At 39.1% G+C, this 19,725-nt stretch overlaps 1 protein-coding gene across 6 annotated transcripts; it reads left to right on the forward strand.

The window, feature by feature from the left end:
• Nucleotides 1–513: 513 nt before the first annotated feature.
• Nucleotides 514–18,383, forward strand: LOC18422756 (putative protein S-acyltransferase 15). 6 transcript variants are annotated; one of them, XR_016059182.1, is made up of 8 exons: nucleotides 514–1,056; nucleotides 15,681–15,773; nucleotides 16,169–16,270; nucleotides 16,362–16,430; nucleotides 16,861–16,966; nucleotides 17,429–17,527; nucleotides 17,609–17,717; nucleotides 17,837–18,383. XR_016059182.1 is itself a non-coding variant. In XM_006827348.4 (7 exons), exons 1-7 carry the CDS (start codon nucleotides 781–783, stop codon nucleotides 17,924–17,926), a joined length of 825 nt encoding a protein of 274 aa, XP_006827411.2. In that variant the 5' UTR covers nucleotides 514–780; the 3' UTR covers nucleotides 17,927–18,383. The 6 variants fall into 6 exon arrangements, 2 of the variants coding, with proteins under 2 accessions (XP_006827411.2, XP_088727950.1); XR_016059183.1 differs by having other exon boundaries at nucleotides 17,622–17,717; XR_002281487.2 differs by lacking the exon at nucleotides 16,861–16,966.
• The last annotated feature ends 1,342 nt before the right edge of the window (nucleotides 18,384–19,725 follow it).

Raw genomic sequence — 19,725 nt, forward strand, 5'->3', positions numbered from 1 at the left:
ATATTAATTGAGCTAAAAAAATATTTTGGAATGTGTGATTTTTAATTTTTATTTTTTGTAATTATTTATAATAATCAAATTGTGTATATTTAAAAATGGGTGCGGTTTGTATAGAGCCGATACTCTAAACAATCAGAGTAAACCGCATATTCAAATAGTATGGAGAAATGTAGTTTCAATATTAGAAATCTTTGTGATAGCCTTAAAACATGTTTTCCATCTTTAATCATAAAATTTAAAGCTTCAAAAATAGTGTAGATCGAGCATATTTATAAACATTTGAAAATCTTGAAAATTGACAATCCAAAAATGCATTACAAGATACACTATTTCTAAAATTCGAAATCCGTTTTTTTTTTTCTCGTGTTCATGAATCTTGAAGTCGAGATGATCAATTTGAAGATATTTGAGCATCAAGATTGAAAACAACCTCTCTTAGTAACATTTTTGAGGTGGACTCATTTGATTGTTTAGAGCCCCGGCTTTATATAAACTTCTTCCTTTGATTCAAGAAGGTCTTTTAATATTATTCCATTATATTATAATGCGACGATCACTCCTTATTGAAAACATGCAATTCTCTGCCCCCAAAATCACTCCCTATGTTACGCACTTCTTTCCAGCACGAATTTCTCAAAAATATTCTAGGAAATGAAAAACCCACCTTCGTCTTACTCTATGTAAACCGTTTCTCTATTGAAAACCTGCAATTCTCTTCCGGTTTTCCTCTAATTCAAAGGAATATGTGGCGTGTATTATAAATGTTCCTTAGGATTTTCTATGGAGATGAAGAGAAGGTTCCTCTCTCTTCCTGTATTTGTGGTCCTATTGCTCATTGTCTTTGTTTACTACTCCACTGTCTTCGTATTTATAGAGGAATGGCTGAGTTTGAAAAGCTCTCATGGCCTATTGAATTCCTTAATTTTCACTTTTTTTGCGGCCATGATCCTTTCATCATATGCCACTGCAATTCTCAGAGATCCAGGTCGTGTTCCTTATGGTCTTGTGCCTGATATTGAAGGCTCAAATGATAACATAAATGGGCCAAAAGAAACGGTGACTCTCTCTCTCTCTCGTTTTACCATCACGTCTATTTGTAGTTCTTGGATTTTGTTACTTTACTCAAATTTACCTACATGGACCATTTTACTTATCTTTTCTTTTAGTTTATGTTCAATAATTTTGGGTTTTTTTTTCTTTTTTGGGTGACTATTGAGGAATAATTGCAACACTTTAGAGTTCTTGAAAAAAAAAAAAACTAGTAATATGGGTTCTCATTTTCTTTCTCTTCTGCTAACTTCTCTGCTCGATTTATCGCATATTGTGATTGGAAGCAGAGGATTCATAGTTGGAAGTTAGGGGTTGTGTGAACTGTAGATGATCATAACTTTTGGGGTTTTCTTTCTATGTTGATAATTATGTGTTTGCCAAAATTGGAAAATGAAATGCAAAAGCAGTATAAAGAATGAAATAAATTTCTAATTGGAAATGATAAAATCTATATTTTATTTTAGAATGATCAACATGGCATGTTACTACAATTCAAAAAAAATATTTGATGTTGCTAGTTAACCAGCTGTGAACATCATAACTCATGGAAATTGTAGCATCATCATAACATCAAGTAATTTCAAATTCAAATGAATCTTTCTGTGATGTTTCGGAGTTATGGACATTCTGAAGTTCTACATTATTCCATTCTGTATTCATTGCCTCGCGAAGGATTAGAAAGAAGCGAATGAGATCGTTAAAGACTTCGAGTGAACTCTGTATAGTTAAACACCATTCCCAATCCTTGTAAATTTTCATTCTCTTCCACCCATTAGTCAATGGTGACAAGAAACTATGAGAGGTGGACAACTACATACTATTTTTTATGCAATTCAGCTGTAACTACAGGAAATCCTATCATAAAACGTCAACTGGCTTCCCTATTAGTTCCTTTTATTGCCACATGAATCTCTAAAAATGGAATTGGTTAATCCCCTGCCATCTACTATGTAACTTGGATACACATGCCATGGTTTTTGGCATATGTTGGTTCACCATAGACGATGCAACACACTTGTCTAACACTTTTGAACATTAGACTCATCTACCTAACCTTTTTTGTCAAAATAACATTTTTTTGGGTTGATTGATAACTTGATATTTTTGTTTTTTTTGTTGAAATGTTTCTATTGAAGTACCTTGTCTCACTTAAAACCTCACCTTCCCCCTCCTTTAAATTATGTACGGAATACGGATGTTTTGTGTCTGAAAGCCCAATTTTTGGTTGGCATATCTCATACCTGCATTCGTTTCACACACTCATGTGTATTCCTGTCTGTAACATAGCCCCTATGTGTAGTCACTCTCACCAAATTCTCTTATGAAGGATTGTCCTAATCCAACAGAATTGCTAAGGCTGACAGCTGTCTTCTCATGAGAGCTCTTGCCATGATGATTTTTCTTGACACCATCATTTGGTTCAGCCATATCAGTCAGAGCATCATCTCACACTGCTGGGATCAGCAAAGCCATGTTGTGGAACCTGGCCATCATCACCTTCATATTATCTAGACAAGATCCTAAACCACCTTACTACTAGCAGTTCAACTTAAAATAAATATTATGGATCATTCTACACAATCAACTCCTGTTCTCTTCATATAACCCACCATTCTTTTGCTATAAATAATTAGGGGTTATCTGTCTTTCTTGGTGTGCTCTACAACTTTAAGGTTTGTCTCCCATATCGCTTCCATAAATGGACATTTCATGCTGCATACCCACAGAATTATTCCTTCTGCCCTCTTGAACTTTTAGGGCTTGAGTGGGCTTTTCATGGTAATACTTATAAATCCTAAATAATTTCTATCAGGAATTTGAAAGTGTAACTTCTCCTTTGGAAAGTTAAAAAGAAGAAGAAAACAGGATTCATTCTAACCTCACACATACCAGCAGTGTGAATATGAAATAAAAGAATTGTAATCCATTTCGAAATGTAGGTGATAAAAAAAAGAAAAAAGAAGTCCCCCTAAACATTCCAACTTTTTTTCTAGTATATGAATGGAAGATTAGGATTTAACACATGTTTCATTCCCAATGTTGATTTTCATGAACCAAGATATGTACTCATTATTACAAGGAAATCTTTTCAGAGGTACCAGGAGATGCTGAAACCAGAGAATTTTTTGAAGCTCCGTGAAATATGGTTCCATCCTCACAAACATTTTAGGAGAGGGCCAATAAGCACAGGGTTTACAGTTGTAAAATATTAAGATAGTTGTATAAAGAAGAGTAAGAAAGAGGAATATTAGCTCTGTAGATGAATATTCAGTGTCTCTCAATCTAGTGAAAATTAGGTAACACAATTTGCATTAGACTGTTCTTGACATGTTTGAGTCAAAGCCAAAAAATTCCTGACCAAAATATAAGTGCTTGTCACATGTGTGACAACTTTTGCAAATATGGAACTTTAGTCATAGACAATGAGTTTGTCAAATTATTGACAGCTGTTGATACCAGAGCCAAATCAGGATTGGGCCGCCTGGTTTAAGGGTTAGGATGTTGGACAGTTAAATCACCACCCCATGCTGGAATCCAACTCCTTCCCTCCATAAGGCAAAGTGGGGGGGAATATCTGATTCGTCTTGACCCAATCATACCCAAAATGTCTTCAATTTTTCCATTTCCAGGAATTTCCTTCCTCCCGAGTTGCCTCCTCTCTGGCTGAAATCAAGAACTTTCACCTCAACATCATCTGGAAATAAAGGATAGAGGGAGCTTGTGGGGACGATGAGAAGAATGTTTAGGTTGGATTAGGGAAGATTAGTTTAACTTAGTGTTCTACACTTATACTCTTACATAATGTTTTAAAAGGCGTTAGGCGACCCCTAGGTGGGCACCTCATACTGGAGGTGGCCTAAAGAAAAGGAGAGCAGGGGGAAAGGGGGGCGAGAAGATTGGATGAAGAGAGAAAAAGAGAGAAACAACACGCCCACAAACCTTCCCATTCTACAAGAGAGTGAACTTGTTCAATAGAGGGAGAATGGGTGGAGAGAGAGAGAGAGAGCACAACAAAACAAATCCATATGCATAATGCCTCCCAACAAACACCATAAACACATAAAGACCACAAACTGTGGTCATCGCCCTATGCCACTATCCAATTCACTTCCACTAACTGAATTATCCCTTACTGGTAAACATTAAAGATTCATACTGCATCTTGTGCAGAAGACTTTTTCTTTTTTCCTGATTTATACAATTTATGTACAACACAATTGGGTGGGAACCCATATACTTTTTGTAATTCCAAGGATTTGGGAGCATTGTTTTGATACTCAAAAGTTTAAGGAACTACACACAATTTTGTGAAGTTCACAAGAAAAGAGAATTGGAAGTTTTGATTAGAAAAGTTGGTAGGATTCGGATTTTTCTATGCTTACTCAATGGGGACCAAGTACCATTATGGAGCTTATGATGACTTCTGAGCCCATGAGAACTTTGATGTGGTATTTGAAGAACAAATATGGTGTTTAATGAATGTAAATTGACCATTTTGTAGCTAATGGTGTGAACAAACCATCTCATAACTCATGCCAACCTCCGTGTCCTGTGAGAGCTTTGATGGGTTGTTTGAAGACCAGGGATGGTGCTTCGTTTATGGTTGGTCACCAAACCGTATCGGTGCTTTTGACAACCTTTGAGTCTTGCAATAGCTTTAATGCAGTGCCCGTGCCAAGAGTGGTAAGGCATTGATGGTGGCGCATAGGCTTGTCATGGCCCACTAAGTGGTGGATAATAATGGGGGTGCATGCCTTAATGATCATGTAATTGATGGGTTTGTGTGGGTAGTTGTTCGGAGTTATATATACCCCTTGCCAGAAACCTTGAGAGGGGCATCCATGATGACCAAATGTATATAGCTAATAAGAGTGGGTTGTGGGCATTGTCTATACTTTCATGTATACCTTGTGTTTGTCTGGCTACACTCCACTTTTTTGTTCTTGTAGATGGCTGACCTTGCATTTGTCCGGGTTTGACTTTTGCTTGGAGTCACACTGGTCGGCTTAGTGAAAAATTAGCATCATGATAGTTGGTATTAGAGCCATGGTTTGGGACCATGGCTGGTGGTGTTTCGGCTGAATTTTAGGAACTTGTCAATCACCTCGAGGTGCATTTGGAGCAAGTTGTGATGCAAGGGGTCCAAGACGGTAGGTCGGGGCAAGACTTCACTACCTTGGAATCTCAGGTAGCTGTCTTAGAGGCTTACGTAGAGGAGCAATGTAGTACCTGTGATGTTCGTATGGGATGGACCTCAAAGCCTCAAAGGTGAATCTAGTTGCTTTGCAAGAAGATGCGACCCTTCTCATGATGGACCCTGAATGGCCTGATGTCTCGAAGAGCGAGCTGTGAAAGTCTACCTGTACTCATAGGCAATAGTGATTCCAAGGTATTAGAGAACTTCTTACAAGATAGGGGGCAATATGTTAAGGATGAGGAGGAGAAGATCCCAGTTCGATCATGATCCTTGCAACTATTGAACACATTGCAGCTGGGAGACCGGTGTGCAGGCTTGGGAGGAGCTGTAACTAAGGATTGAAAAGACAATGGTGCTACTCATGGAAAAAGGTTTCTTTGTAGCGAGTTGGATAAGTGATGACTCTAAAGGGGCCAATCCCAAGGTGGCATTGGGGAGTACCATTGGTGCTCAGCTTGGAGGTGGGCCTTCCTCTTGAGCATTGCATGAGTAGGCATGGGTCATGGTGGCAACAGCAGACTTGACTATGCACCTAGGTGGGCACACGGTGGCAGCAAAGGAACTAATATATTTGCACTAGTGAAGAGAATTGGTGGTAGTAATGGATCTAACCAATGGTGACTTAATAGAAGGTTTCATCAAAGCATGTGTGAGCCTGGGGCCAATCCGAGGTTTATTGAGACCCATGTGCAGGACAAGCGTCCAACGAGGCTGTTGGAGTTAAGTTGGGGGAGGTTTGAGTGATCCCCTCGTAGTGTCATGTGTGCAACTTAAGTGAGGTGCACCAAACCTCGTTGACAATGACAATTGAACAAAGTTGAAATGACCCACAAGTTTACAAATGTGCTACTTCGGGGGCATTAGCTTTCTCTTCAGCTTTACCACATCTGTTGGAAAGCAAGGCTCATGTGATATGGGACACAAATGCACATGCATACTTGGACTGGGTGTGTGGTGTTGGGAAAGTGGTGTTGATGAATGGCCAAGTTGATGGGATTTTGTGGACCACCAAGACTAATAGGCTGCGGCTTGGATGGTGATGATGGTCAAACCATGGGCAGCATGGCCTAATGGGACATGAGTGTGATCGACGTGCAAGAACCTTGGTTGACCATACACCTGGGCTGGGGAATTATGTTGACTAATAATGGTCAAGTGTGAAATCTGAATTGGAATTGTGTACTAGCTCAAACATGGGGTTGTTTAGTAGCCATATGCCATGTGAGAGAGGTTGTTTCGGTCTATGTTGGTATTTTTTTGATGCCGGTAACATTGTATTGATGGTTAAAGAAGTACAAAGGAAAAGTCACCGAGGATAGTGACAGGAAAGAAAAAGAAAGCCAATAAACCAAGGGACGCAGCCCCACTGATACGTAAGCCAAAAGATACAATAAATGTATATCTAATTGGTCCCAAAACACGTGAACTAGGAAACTCCAACAGTGCGGGCCCAAGAATCGTCACAGAAAGTTCTTAGCCCGAGATCAAAATGGATGTCGCTCCCTGTTTGGCTAGGCCGTCAACGATTTGGTTGGCCTCCCGTCAGATATGAGTCCAGTAGACCGGCGTATCCCTGCAAATATCATAGATAGCGTCAAATATATGCCATAGTCTCCACGGTGGTTGGGATTTGCCTGACGCCCAAGAAATAACGTTTTGCGAATCCCCTTCCACCCAAAGGGGAAGGCCACAAGCTCTGTTAAAGCTTTGAATTCCTTTGAGGAGAGTCGTTGCCTCGGCTTCAGTGGAGTCGGCTACTCAAATAGGGAAGGAGTAGGAATACAAAGTGGAGCCGAGGTGATTTCTAAAAATACCCCTGATTCTGGCTGGGCCTGGGTTTCCCAAGGAGGAACAGTTGAAATTGAGTCTGATAGCCCCCGCTTTAAGAGGTCTTTAGAGCCCTGATCGGGATACCTTGAAATGTTTATGGGTGAGAAGGTCGGTCCAATTGGAGAGGTAGGCTGAGACAGGGAGGCCTTTGAAGAGGGGGTGGTGGGAAGCCCAAAAGATAATCAATCCCCTGATGGATTCAATAAGCTTAGGGATGGGTGCAGCCACCCCTTGGAAGACACGGTTGTTGCGTTGTTTCCATATGGTCCATAGGGTGGCACCAATTGCGGCTTGCCAAAGAAGAGTTACAACTTTCTGCCAAGGGAGGAAAGAAGATGTGGTTACAAGGCTGGACATCCTTAGGCGTCACCGATTTCCAACCGGAAAGAGAGAGGTTGGATTGCTGGAGAGCTTCAGCAACAGGGCAGTGGATGAAAAGATGCGTGTTGGTTTCCTCCGCCTAATAGAATTATGTTGACTAATAATCGTCAAGTGTGAAATCTGAATCGAAATTGTGTACTAGCCCAAACATGGGTTGTTTAGTAGCCATACGCCATGTGAGAGAGGTTGTTTTGGTCTATGTTGGTATTAATAGCCGTATAATGACCTTACATGCACTAATTGGCGTGAATGTGCAGTAATGACCTGTTAAGTGGGCTAAACATACCATTAACCAATGAGCCATGAGTATCGGGCCATTGATGGTGGGGCATGGGCTTGTAACCGCCACACAAGTGGTGGGAAGTAATGGTGGTCATGGCCTTAACGACCATATAACTGATAGGCGGGCTTGCTGGTATACACTCGATACTATATAAATCCCTTACCTGGACCCTTGAGGGACATTTATGGCTGTATATGACCTCATGTACAGAGCTAATAACAGTGGGTTGTGGCCATTTTCTATACTTCTTGAGTGCCTTGTGTGTTTGCCTCATTCCATTCCTCTTGTGTCCTTGTGGAAGGCTGGCCTTTATTCACTTTTGAAGGGGCTGATTGTCCTTGCTCTGTATGCATTGTCTGGGGTCTGATATGGGGATTAAGGTGATGTAAAAGGAGTTGACTGAACAAGGGGGGTCCATATTATTTGTTAGCACGATATCTGGCTATAAAGCGTGATCTTAGACCTTCAATCAGTGCTGGAAGATCTGAAGCCTCTGTCATTGTGATTGCATTGAAATGGAGGGGTTTTGACCCAGTTACTACCCTGTCTTTCGAAGAATCTAGCACCCAGGGAACCTGGTCAGTGGCTTTGCGGAATCGCTATAAAAGGTAAGTTCAAGTGGCTTATCCAAAGGTCTTTCCAAAACATGAACAACTCCCCAATCTTAACTACAAAGCGAATAAAGCCTCTTAGACAATTCGATGTAACTGTTGAGCAACAATAGTAGTACAGGCCTTAGTAGCTATGTAACTAATGGGTGGGTGTATGGGTACACACTCAAAGCTATATAACCCCTTTCCTGGATCCTTGAGGGACATCTATGGTTGAATAAGACCAAGTTTATGGAGCTAATAAGAGTGCACTATGGCCCTTCGCTGTACTTTTTGAGTGCCTTGTATGTTTGTCTCTCTTCATTCATCATGTGTACTTGTGGAAGGCTGGCCTGAGTTCACTTTTTGGGGGGCTAGGATGGTCAATGTATGCAGTGGCGGGGTCTGGTTTTGGGGGGATTATGATGATGTAGAAAGAGTTGATTGAAATGGTGCCTGGTGTTGATGGGCTCCATATTATTTGTTGACACCACATCCGACAATAAAGCAAGATTTAGTGCTTCATCAGTTTTAGAAGATCTGAAGCCTCTGTCATTGAGACTGTCTTGAAACAAGGGATTTTGACCTGTTTACTACCCTGTCTTTCAAAGAATCTAGCACCCAGGAACCCTGACCAGTGGCTATGCAGAATAGCTCGGAAAGTTTGAGTTCAACGGGCTTAACAAAAGGTGTCTGAAACGTGATCCACTCCCCACTCTTTACTGCAAAGCCAATAATATTTTTCATGGCTAATATATTGATACTAGATAATTGGGCACCAGAGATGGTCCTAGTGGCAAGCGAACCACCACAACCATCTCCACAGTGTACGTTTTGTCTCTTTGAAGTGCCTGATACTCAAACCACCTTTTTTTTTAGACTGGCCAAGTGAAATTTGCATGAACTTTCAGCCTGCTTCAGTGGAAACATCTCATTAGGCACTATAATTATAATTTTCTGGCTGTAAACACTATCATGTGAAATAACGACATATGGAAGATCAGGGTACTCGATAGTGTCACCTCTATCAAGGTTATGCTCCTGGCAAATGGGGAGGAATCAGCACATGTAGGAATCATTACCCTCGTCCCCCCCCTCAACCCCAAAAAAAAAAAACAAAAAAAAAAAGATCATCACATATAGGTAGATAAGATAAAATCAGTAAACGTTGTCATGCCATATGCCAACTTGGCATATTTGTTTGAGGAAAGTCCTTTTGACATTGATGGTCGAGATGTTATGTCCTACTAATGATACATGTGGACCTCCACTCATTTTTCTCTTTTCGTTCATGCATGTCATGATCAGTTGCATGATCTGTTGTGATCTCATCTCTCTGGTTCAGGTAACTGGTGACCCTCTTCGGCTGTAGCAGGCTATCTACATACATTGATGTTGGGAACTAGTCATGCTAGCCAAATTTGCTTCTAGTCCTTGCTTATATGGGAGGGCCTTTTGAATGCTGTTTCAGTGCAGTTACATGCAGTCATGATATCTGTAATTGACATATAATCCAAATTCCAAAATTATGAAACTTAAAATGGGTTAAAGTTCTCAACAATTGTGTTATTGAAAATAGACCCTTCGAGCTTTCCCATGTATCCAAAATACTATCATTTTGATACTAGTTTGCAAAGTTATGCTCAATGCAAGTTGGGATAGAGAATTCTGGAAAGAAAAAAAAGAAAAGAAAAAGAAAACAAGGACATAATATTGGAATAGCGCCCCTATGGTCCCTACTTTGACCTTTACTGTTTTGATAGGCACTCTGAAAAGATATTCCAATTAAATGCTTTCTTTGAGAGGCACTCTGAAAAGAGATGCATTGCATTCGATGACTGTAATCGAAGTTGCATCCTGACACCTACTTTTCCTGGAATTCATTCTGTCAAAATTATAGGATGCAGATTCCAGTAGCATCCTAATGTTTCACAAGTCGTTAGAGCAAGTGCAGCCTCGTGAAGTTGTTAATTATATACATGGCATGATTGGGGGTCCTTGCATGTTATGCTTAAAGCCTTAAACAAACCTGCATGAATTAGATGCGAGAGACAATAATATCCGATGGCAGTAATCCCTTGCATCCTTTTTCTTAACTACCTTTGATGCACATTTGATTTGCATTAGTGATTTAGAACTCAGCAAATTGGGCCAATGTTTTAAAAAGCGCTAGGCGGGTCCTAAGCGGCCTGGGGGTCCAGGCCACCCAGCGCCTAGGCGAGTGCCCAGAACTTGGGCGGCCCAGTTGAATCAAAAATGGATTCTATAGTCTCTAACAATATATATATTGTATAAAATATAAGAATTAGGTATTTAGGGCACATCAGAATTCGAAAGTATATTACACATTAGCACACACTCCATAAGCATAACCATAAGTCGGTCTATATCCAATTAAAACTTAAAATTTACCAACCAAATTATCAAATCAAAGTTACCAAATACCAAACCAGTGGAACTATAAATCCACTATCCACAATACACAACCAAGAAGAAAACAAAAATGAAAGTAATACTTCAATCAATGTTCAAAGTTTAATCATTATTCATCATTCATTATTCATCTTTAGAGAAAGTAGGGTCAGCTGCATTTGCATCATATGCATCGAAGTCGTCACCCTCCTCGACATATTGGTCGTCCTCTTCCGTCTCTTCTGAATCTGCCTCTCTTCCTCCACCCTCGTCCTATGTGCAGAAGATCTAATGGCCCTAGGAGGGTCGGCTGATGTCCCTAAAGCATCCATGACCATGTCCCATGTCAATCCTTCATGCCCCTCAACCTCATCATCATCAACTAACCACTACATAGCATTGTCTATATTTTTTTATCTAAGGGGGTCTCTTTTATCTCTCTTAGCAAACATTTCCTTCAAGAATCGATTATACTTGACATAGACTAGGTCATTAAGCCCCTTTGATTCAAGCATGTTCCTTTCTTTGTATGAATTTAACAAAATCAAATGGAACTAATTAATATAAATATTAAATAATTAAAATTTATAGTTCATGCATTACTAATACAATTATACAAATTACCCTTACCCCTTCAAAAGTACTCCAATTGCACTCACAACCGGACGAGGAAGTGGTTAGGTTTAAGATTCGAATGGCCAACTCTTGTAAATTTGGAGAACTAGACCCATGTTGGCTCCACTAATTGGCTTCAAATATGTAGAATAAAATCATAAATAAATAATAGAATTATAAAAATGAAACTTGATTACTTGAACTTGATGAACTTAAGAATATTATTACTACCTGGATCAATTTTGGTCCTTTGCCCCTCATCGTTATTGGACTCCCAAAAAACTTTAATGAGCACTTGTAATTTATTAGCTCATTAGCGCATTTAAGATCCTGAATATCAGGATCAGGGACTAGCACATCTACACACTTATTAAATCCAGTCATTTGTGTGTATATCCTTGTCAACATAAAAAAAAACTGGGTTCAAATAATAACTAGCTGCATGCAATGGCCGATGTAGCTGCCTATCCCACTTCTCATCAATAAATCTCTCAAACAGGCTTGTAGCGGTTCTCATCATCATCAAAATTTTGGGCTCTCTCCTTTGCATTTCTCCATAGGCTCATATATCTTGCCCATAGAAGCCTTCTCACTATCAACCATGCGGAGGACTTTGACAAGAGGAAAAAATACCTTAAGAGCACCCTTCACCCCTCGCCAAAAAGGCTTAGAAAGGATAATATCTCTCACCTTCTTCCCAACTTGATCCTTGGACTACTTACATGCTCTCCAGTCATCCAAGGTAAACATCTATCTCAACTGCACTCTCCTCGAATGTATGCTATCTAGGTACAAGTACTAGGTTTCAAATCTCGTGACCCCAGGCCTCACAATCTCTTTCTTCTTTGTAAATCTACACATCATGCTGAGGGTGAACCACTAAGAGCCTCAAGCATGACGTCTATACAATGTACTGCACATGGTGTCTAAATGATTCTAAGATAAGCTATGCGCAACAAATTAGCAGCAGCAACATTAGGAGTAGCATTGTCTGTGAAAACCTGTACAATAAGATGCTCCCCAACCTCCTTGATTCCCTTCTCTATAACTTGGAATATGTAATGGGCGTCATAGGTATAATCAGATGCATCAATAGAGCTCAAAAAAACAGACCCTAAAGGACAATTCACAAGCAAATTCATCTGACTTCTTCTTTTCCTATCACTCCAAGCATCAGTCATAATAGAAACTCCATACTGAGCCCACACATCCTTCTTAACTTCTACAGCATCCTGTGTGACACTCACTGTTTTTTTCAAAAGAGAATTTGAAAGCTCATATGGGGTTGGGGGTTTCATCCCAGGCCCAAATTGGCCAATTGCCTCTACCAAGGCATAAAAGCTACTTAGGCAAGCAGTATTGAAAGGCATGCTCGCCTCATAAAACCATTTAGCAATAAAAAAAACAGCTTTATCTCTCTCTTCCTTCTTCATTCTATTTTCAATAATGGTTTGCTTCTTTGTTTTCTCTCCTGCAACCTTGGGGTCAGGCCAGGGAAAAAAACTACCCATAGAGCCTCTAACCCGAGGCTGCTTACTCTCAGAACCAGAAGCAATTACAACTACCTTTCCCTTTCCCCTAATAATGGGTTGTTCTACCTCTTGACATCTCTCCCCATCCTCATTACTATCATTATCATCATAACTGCCCCAAACCCCAGACCTAATCTTTGCTATGGAGGCAAATTTCTCATCTTTTTTTGTTTTTACCATAGTCAAAAACTTGCTTGTTTCCTCTTTAATAGTATCATGAGTCTTTTTACACGGGGCAACATCCCCCCTGATACCGACAAGATGTTTCTTGAACCGGTTTATGCCCCTTTTTATATTCTTCTCACAAAACTTGCATATTATGCAATTTTTATCATTAGGATCTGGGTTGTAGCCATATTTCCAACCGGGATCACCACTCCTATGAGATTTCGAAGAAGACATCTCAAAATAATACAAGTTATACAAGCAATAAAAAAAAATCACCTACTTTGAGTTTGTTTGCTCAATCATCAAACTTCCACTTAAAGATGCTTCTAAGGACTCAAAAGTTTTTGAAAAAACCCCCAATAGATTTATAAAACATTAAAAATTAAATCTAATATCAATGGATGATGTTTTGATCAATTTCTCATACCTTTGAGAAACCCTTCAATCCTAAAGAAATCACCAAAAACTAGTTTTTTGGGGGCTTTCTCTCTATAAAATGGGCTCTAATGAGTTTTAGGTTTCAAATGAACCTAAACCCACATTTTTGGTCCCTTAGTATGAAAAAATGACAAAAAATGCCCCTATCGAGCGTCTATTCTGCCTCTAGGCGGGGCGCAGTACCTAGGCAGCTACCCAGGTCTGGGCGTTGGGCGGCCGCCTAGGCGGGTTCCTCGGCACCCAGGGTTTTTTGCCTATTTTTGGTGCCTAGGCCTGGGCGATGCACCCAGGTCCCTTGAACCGCCTAGGCATTGGACGGTCCGTTTTTTGAAACACTGACTTGGGCTTGCGCATACTGGCAGACCCTGTAGGGTGCCCGTTCGCATTTTTTCAGCCTGAGTTGTACCTTGTCTTGGACCCTACTGTATTTTTCACGAAGGCTCGGCCATGTTGAACGACCTAACTCAGGATTGGGACCATAGCGTGTCCATGATTGGGTTTGTGTTTTTAAATCACTGATATACATCTTAGTGATTCACATATTTCTATGGAACTTTGCTCCCCCTAAATTGTTAGTTTTAGGCATGGCATGATTATAGGGCCAGCAACTTCTTGGCAACAAATCTGGGGAGACAGCGAGACTAGAGGGATCCACCTAGTGCGATGCTAATTCTTCCTGTCATCTTTTCCCTAACAATTGGAGTTGCAAGTTTGGCTAGTGCCCAAGCTGTTGCACCTTGTGGCATCTTTTGAGGGTCCATTTTGACATGTGGCCCTCTTTAAGTGAACCACAATTCTGCATGTGCATGTCTACATTAAGCAGCTACTCCTTCGAGGGCCATTTACGTGATTTTTTATGAATTTTTTGCAGGTTCCTTTTTTAATGTAAATTCTCAAATGATTCCTCTCGAACTCCAGAAATAGCAACTTGAAAAGTATCGCAACAATTACCTAAAAAACAAAACACTCTTATGAATAGTAGGTTGCCTTGAACCTACCATCCCTGTCCGGTTTGTGGGATTTGTTTAGCAAGCTTGCATATTAGTTTTTGTCTTAAGGAAGATGGGGCAACTCATTCCCCTCTCCACATGAAAGGAAGATTGGTTCTTCCACTCCCGTTGCCATCTGTGAACAAATTCTTGTCATAGGTGATTCATGCAGTGGTCTCATTCTCTTTCCCTTGTATAAAGAATAAACATTTCCTTTTTTCTACAGTCAAAAGATTTTATGCTCTCGTGGGAGCATTTCTTCCATCCACTTCCTCTGTTTTAGGACTCGAATTTTTTATGTAACCTCTTCAACCTAGTGACCAACCTCAAAAAGGAAAAATGGATCTAAAAAATGTTGGGGATCCCAAAATTTCAGATTGAAATAGTTGTCCTAAGTAGCTCTTTTCCATGGAGAAGTTTACATATGCTCCAGCGAGAGCATGCTGTACACATTCTTTTCTATTCTAAGGATGCAGCGCATTCTATATCTCAATGTCCTTCAAATTTTGGGTTAATTCCTACTTGCACATGTCCTGGCATGGGCTTCCCTGTGAAAAGCAGGCGTCAGATAAATTCACAGAGAATTCATTCAACTTGAATGGTTGTACCTACCTATTTCTTTTTGTGGTCTACTATGTAATTATCATTTTCCTTTCGACCATATTGGACTACTTTCACGACTTTCAGAATGGTATATTATTCAGTGGAAGTAAATGTTGGATATTATTGATTGTTAAAACACATTTTTTCAATTGGTCAGTGTTGAACATTGAAGCAAATATAGGTCAGGTGCAGAAGTCATATTTCTAAACTAGAGATTGTTTGTTTGCTTTGGATGCCCATTATCTGCGGACATCACAAATTTCCAGCTGAAAACATCATATAATTGGAGTATTGAATGATTTCATTGACTTGGAACTGCAAGTATTTAGCCGAGTTCTGTTACTTAATCAATTAGCTCTTTTGTTCTGTCAGGCTCTCGGTTTTCATAATCTAGATGGCTCTTTTTCTTTTATAGTGATCCTCAATCACTCTTATATCATTTTTCGAAGCTTTAAATAATATGTTTTGATGTTACAATTGGTATGGTAGTCCATTTTTACATTACTAGAGATAAACCGTTTTCTTTCTGTTTGTCTTACTTCTGAGATTTTATTTACATCCAAGACTGAAATTTACACTTAATGTCGACAGGGTGCACATAAAAGGTATTGTGAGAAATGTTGCCATCACAAGCCTCCACGAGCACACCACTGTCGTGTCTGCAGGAGGTGTGTGCTGAGAATGGTCTGTGACACTTTTATACTTCGGGAATTTTCCGATTTCTTTTCTTGAAATTGGTGATTCTAGTTCTAAAACTTTTATGTAGATTTCTAGAAATTTTATATGGAATAGTTTTCTAGAAATTTTATATATGATATTTTATTATGTGCCTCTTCCTTGTCCATTTTCTCTTAATAAAAATCCATTTTTATTAAGCGGTATGTGCCGTGAATGGTCTGTGACATATTTATATTTCCAGATTTTTCCCATTTCTTTTCATGAGATTGGTCATTCCAGTTTAAAAATTTATGTAGATTTTTAGAAATGTTATGTAGAATATTTTATTGGGTACCTCTTCCTCTCCACTTTCTCTTTATAAAATTTTTCATTTATCTATAACCGCGACATGTTGCATGCAGGACCATCACTGTATCTGGATAAATAACTGTGTGGGTCATGGAAACTATAGGCCCTTCCTTGTCTCTGTCTTGTATTCTGGCATAGCAAGCACATATTCCATGGTACATCATCGAATGTTCTTCATTTACAATTAAGCTGACTTAAAAGTTGGAAAAAGAATTTCCTAAACAGTAAAGTCTTTGGGTTTTTCAGGTGATATTTCTATGCAATACCCTGCAGAAGTATGATCAATTCTCTACTCTCGCATACAATGTTTTTTATGTAAGTAGCTTTTCATGCATTCGGAAGAAAAATTTCGACCTTGTTCAGTGAGTTTGAACACGCACACAAACACGTATATGGATTTCTAGAAAAGAATTTCATAAAAATGTGATTTGAAGCAATGATATAATGAAAAAGAAAAAGGACAAAAGAGAAAATTAGGTATACAATTAGGCCATGTAGATATACCGAGATACTAAGATATTGAAGGAATGAGATCATGGGTGTCATATTCAAAAAAAAAAAGAAAAAGAGGTCATGGGTGTCTTACCTTCCAGTTCATTATCTCTCACATTCTGAAATAAATTTCAGAAACTATCAAAACTGTAGTTTACACCATGTATGATGGTGTTCCATATTCATAAACCTGTGAGGTATTTATTTTAATATTCTAGAAATTTGTCATTCTTCTGTACTACGCAAGTTTCAGGTGGCAATGGAGGTGCTAGGGTACATGGGTTTGAGGCATTGAAGATAACTGAAGTACTTGGGTCCTTTTCGGAGAATATTTTGTATGGAAAGAGGAGAAAAGAAATGTAAGACAAATGAATAATTCATGAGTCTTGTCCAAGATTTAAAGTCTATAAGTAACGTAAATCTTCGTTTTTGCTTGAAATGACTTCAAAAATTTATTTGTATCAGACAATCTGAAATCCACAATAAAGGTTGCAAAGTTTGGGACATGAATTCAACTCGGTCTTCCTATTATCTCACAATCCTCGTTATCAAGAACTTAAGATAAATTGATAAATCAGAAAACTCGAGAAATTAAGAAAGAAAAATTGACTAATGGTTAAGTCATTAAGTAATCTATGACAATATATCTTGATTCAAACTTTAAAAAGGGGACGTTAAGACCCAGGAGCTTGGGTTTTCGTTCTTGAGATTCATGAAAATGACAAGGTGATCTGGAGAAGAGAGGTCGTGTTTTTCAGCTGTAGTTACGTTGTATTTATGTTTTTTGCAATATGGAGTTTTATTAACATTGTACTTGTCAGGTATTTTGTGGGGCAATCATAGTTTCATTGTGCTTGGTGCTTGACAGTCTCTTGGGTTGGCAAATCTACCTCCTTTGTCGTAACATGACAACCATAGAGGTGGGTCATCATGATGCCTATAACACCATGACATCATGATCTGTTCCCCTGATCTACATGCTGATTCTTTTTTTCTCTTAGTTGCTCATTCCAGTATCGTGCGGGGGTTAGGGCCAAGTGGCTTGCCAAGAAAGCTGGTCAGAACTATCACCATCCATATGACCTTGGTGTCTGCAAGAATCTCAACTCGGTATTCATATGTTTTTTTTTTTTGCATCTTTGCAATTATGGTTTATGTATAACCTGTCAGGTTTTTGTTATGCATACTATTCATTCATTTTAATTGTGTTTCGTGTATCGTATATCTAGGTGCTAGGCCAAAATATGTTAATGTGGGTGTGCCCAATAAGCAGCGGACATCGCAGTGATGGGATCCATTTCCCTACTTCACGTGACTGACTGTGAGATGATTTAGCAAATTGACACAGTAAATTGATGCATCAGCAGGAGGTTAATTGCCATGTTCCTTAAGGGACCTTGTTGTGGATGACCCAGATGGGAAGAGACTGAAGCTTTCTTACACTGTTATTTGAAACCCATTCTCTTGTCGCGTTACAACTCATAAAGCCATTTCAAGTGTTAATTAAAATGTGTGTGAGAGAGAGAGAGGGAGAGAGAGGGAGAGGGAGAGAGGGAGAGAGAGAGAGAGACCTGGATGTCGGAAACAATTAGCTATGTCCTTCAAACTACTGAAACAATGAGCCCTGTCCTTCAAACTACCGTCCTCCAATCCAGTTTAGAACATAAAATGGATGATCTCTGTCATGGCTTACTTTTTACCAAATTGATGATAAAGGGTTGTAAACTGCGAGCATTTAATTTGATGTCTATTATTATTGGTAGTGGACTTTATTAATATCATGTATTCCTTTTGTATGTATAGCATCTTCTTTGCTTATTTTGAAATTAAAAAAAGCAAAGAGACTCAAGTTGTTCGAAAAAAGAAAGAGGAAAGCCCAAAAAGACATAGATAGAAGTTGTGAGAAGCTATACGGTGACTTAAGGTTTGATTGAGGGTATGACTTTTGATAAAACAGAATGGAAAAACAAGATTTGTGCAGCCAATTAAAATAGTTGAAATGAGGCTTTGATGTTGATGAATAAAACTCTAGTTAGCTTCCCTAAGAAATCTATGTCAAAACAAATGACTTGGAATTTGGAATTTGTTGAATTCCACATTTCAACATATAAGATAATCTTCATTAGATGTGCTTGCTATGCTCAGATCAATTGGGCAAGCCCCAAGTCCCAACCCTTAAACCCTCTCAAATTGCATAAGCAGCGTGCTTACTTTGGGCTTTGGTGGGAAAAACAATTTAAACAGGGGTACCTATTGGGGTTCAATACTATATGCAAGTACAATACTCCCCAGTGCTTGAAAGCTTAGCGACATGGGTTTAGACACACTTGTGTCACTCAGACCAGGTAGATGCTTGCAAATGACAAACTCTATTGATAGGGTGAGTCTAACTTCAGTTTATGATTCTTATATGATTTTTGTTAGACTGGTAGAATTGGGTTGTCCGATTTGGTTGAGTCGTTTTAACTTGCCTCAGGACCTTCGCAAATCTTAACCGGAGTACAAATTCTAAAGCGTTAATGCCGCACAGGCGTGTAGGCTATTAAGGGTTATTGAGATCTATAATCCTAAAGGCTATGGAAAATCTGATTATCATTGTCCACACGGAGATAGTCCTAAAGAAGCGGTGGGCCTCATCATTTGATTCACTTATGTCCTACTCTAATGGGTATGGCTCCCTTTTCATTAAAATTGATTTATTAAATGTGATAACGCCATTGGACTATACTTTACCACCTTTTAGATGACATAGTAAACTTTCCCTTGCCTTGTTATATCCTTAGGGGCTTCATTTTTATCATCATCCAAGTTGTATCCCAATTATTTGGAATCAGCCACATAAACTATGTTTCGCTATTTTATTCTATCACATGCCATAGAACTTTAGTTAGACCCTAAGGCTTCATCATCATTATTCTTAAGGACTCATATTATCTAGACTTATGCTATAATATACACCTACGGGAGCAACTCATGGCAGAGCTTGTTTTCTCCTAGCGATGGCCCACTTAAGTCTTTGGTATGGTTTCTACTGATGATATATATTTGGCTACAAAGTGGTCTCAATTGATGGGATTATGAGATGACCACATATGCCTTGCCCCACATAAGAAAATAA

This window comes from Amborella trichopoda, chromosome 7 (genome assembly GCF_054954075.1).
Source record: "Amborella trichopoda isolate Santa Cruz 75 chromosome 7, AtrichopodaSantaCruz75HAP2 v2.0, whole genome shotgun sequence".
NCBI classification, from domain to species: Eukaryota; Viridiplantae; Streptophyta; class Magnoliopsida; order Amborellales; family Amborellaceae; genus Amborella; species Amborella trichopoda.

Coding starts and splice junctions, on each gene's coding strand:
- LOC18422756 (XM_006827348.4), top strand. CDS start 781: ATGGAGATGAAGAGAAGGTTCCTCTCTCTTCCTGTATTTGTGGTCCTA. Junction 17,528..17,621: donor GTAACATGACAACCATAGAG/GTGGGTCATCAT, acceptor TGCTCATTCCAG/TATCGTGCGGGGGTTAGGGC. Junction 17,718..17,836: donor TCTGCAAGAATCTCAACTCG/GTATTCATATGT, acceptor TCGTATATCTAG/GTGCTAGGCCAAAATATGTT.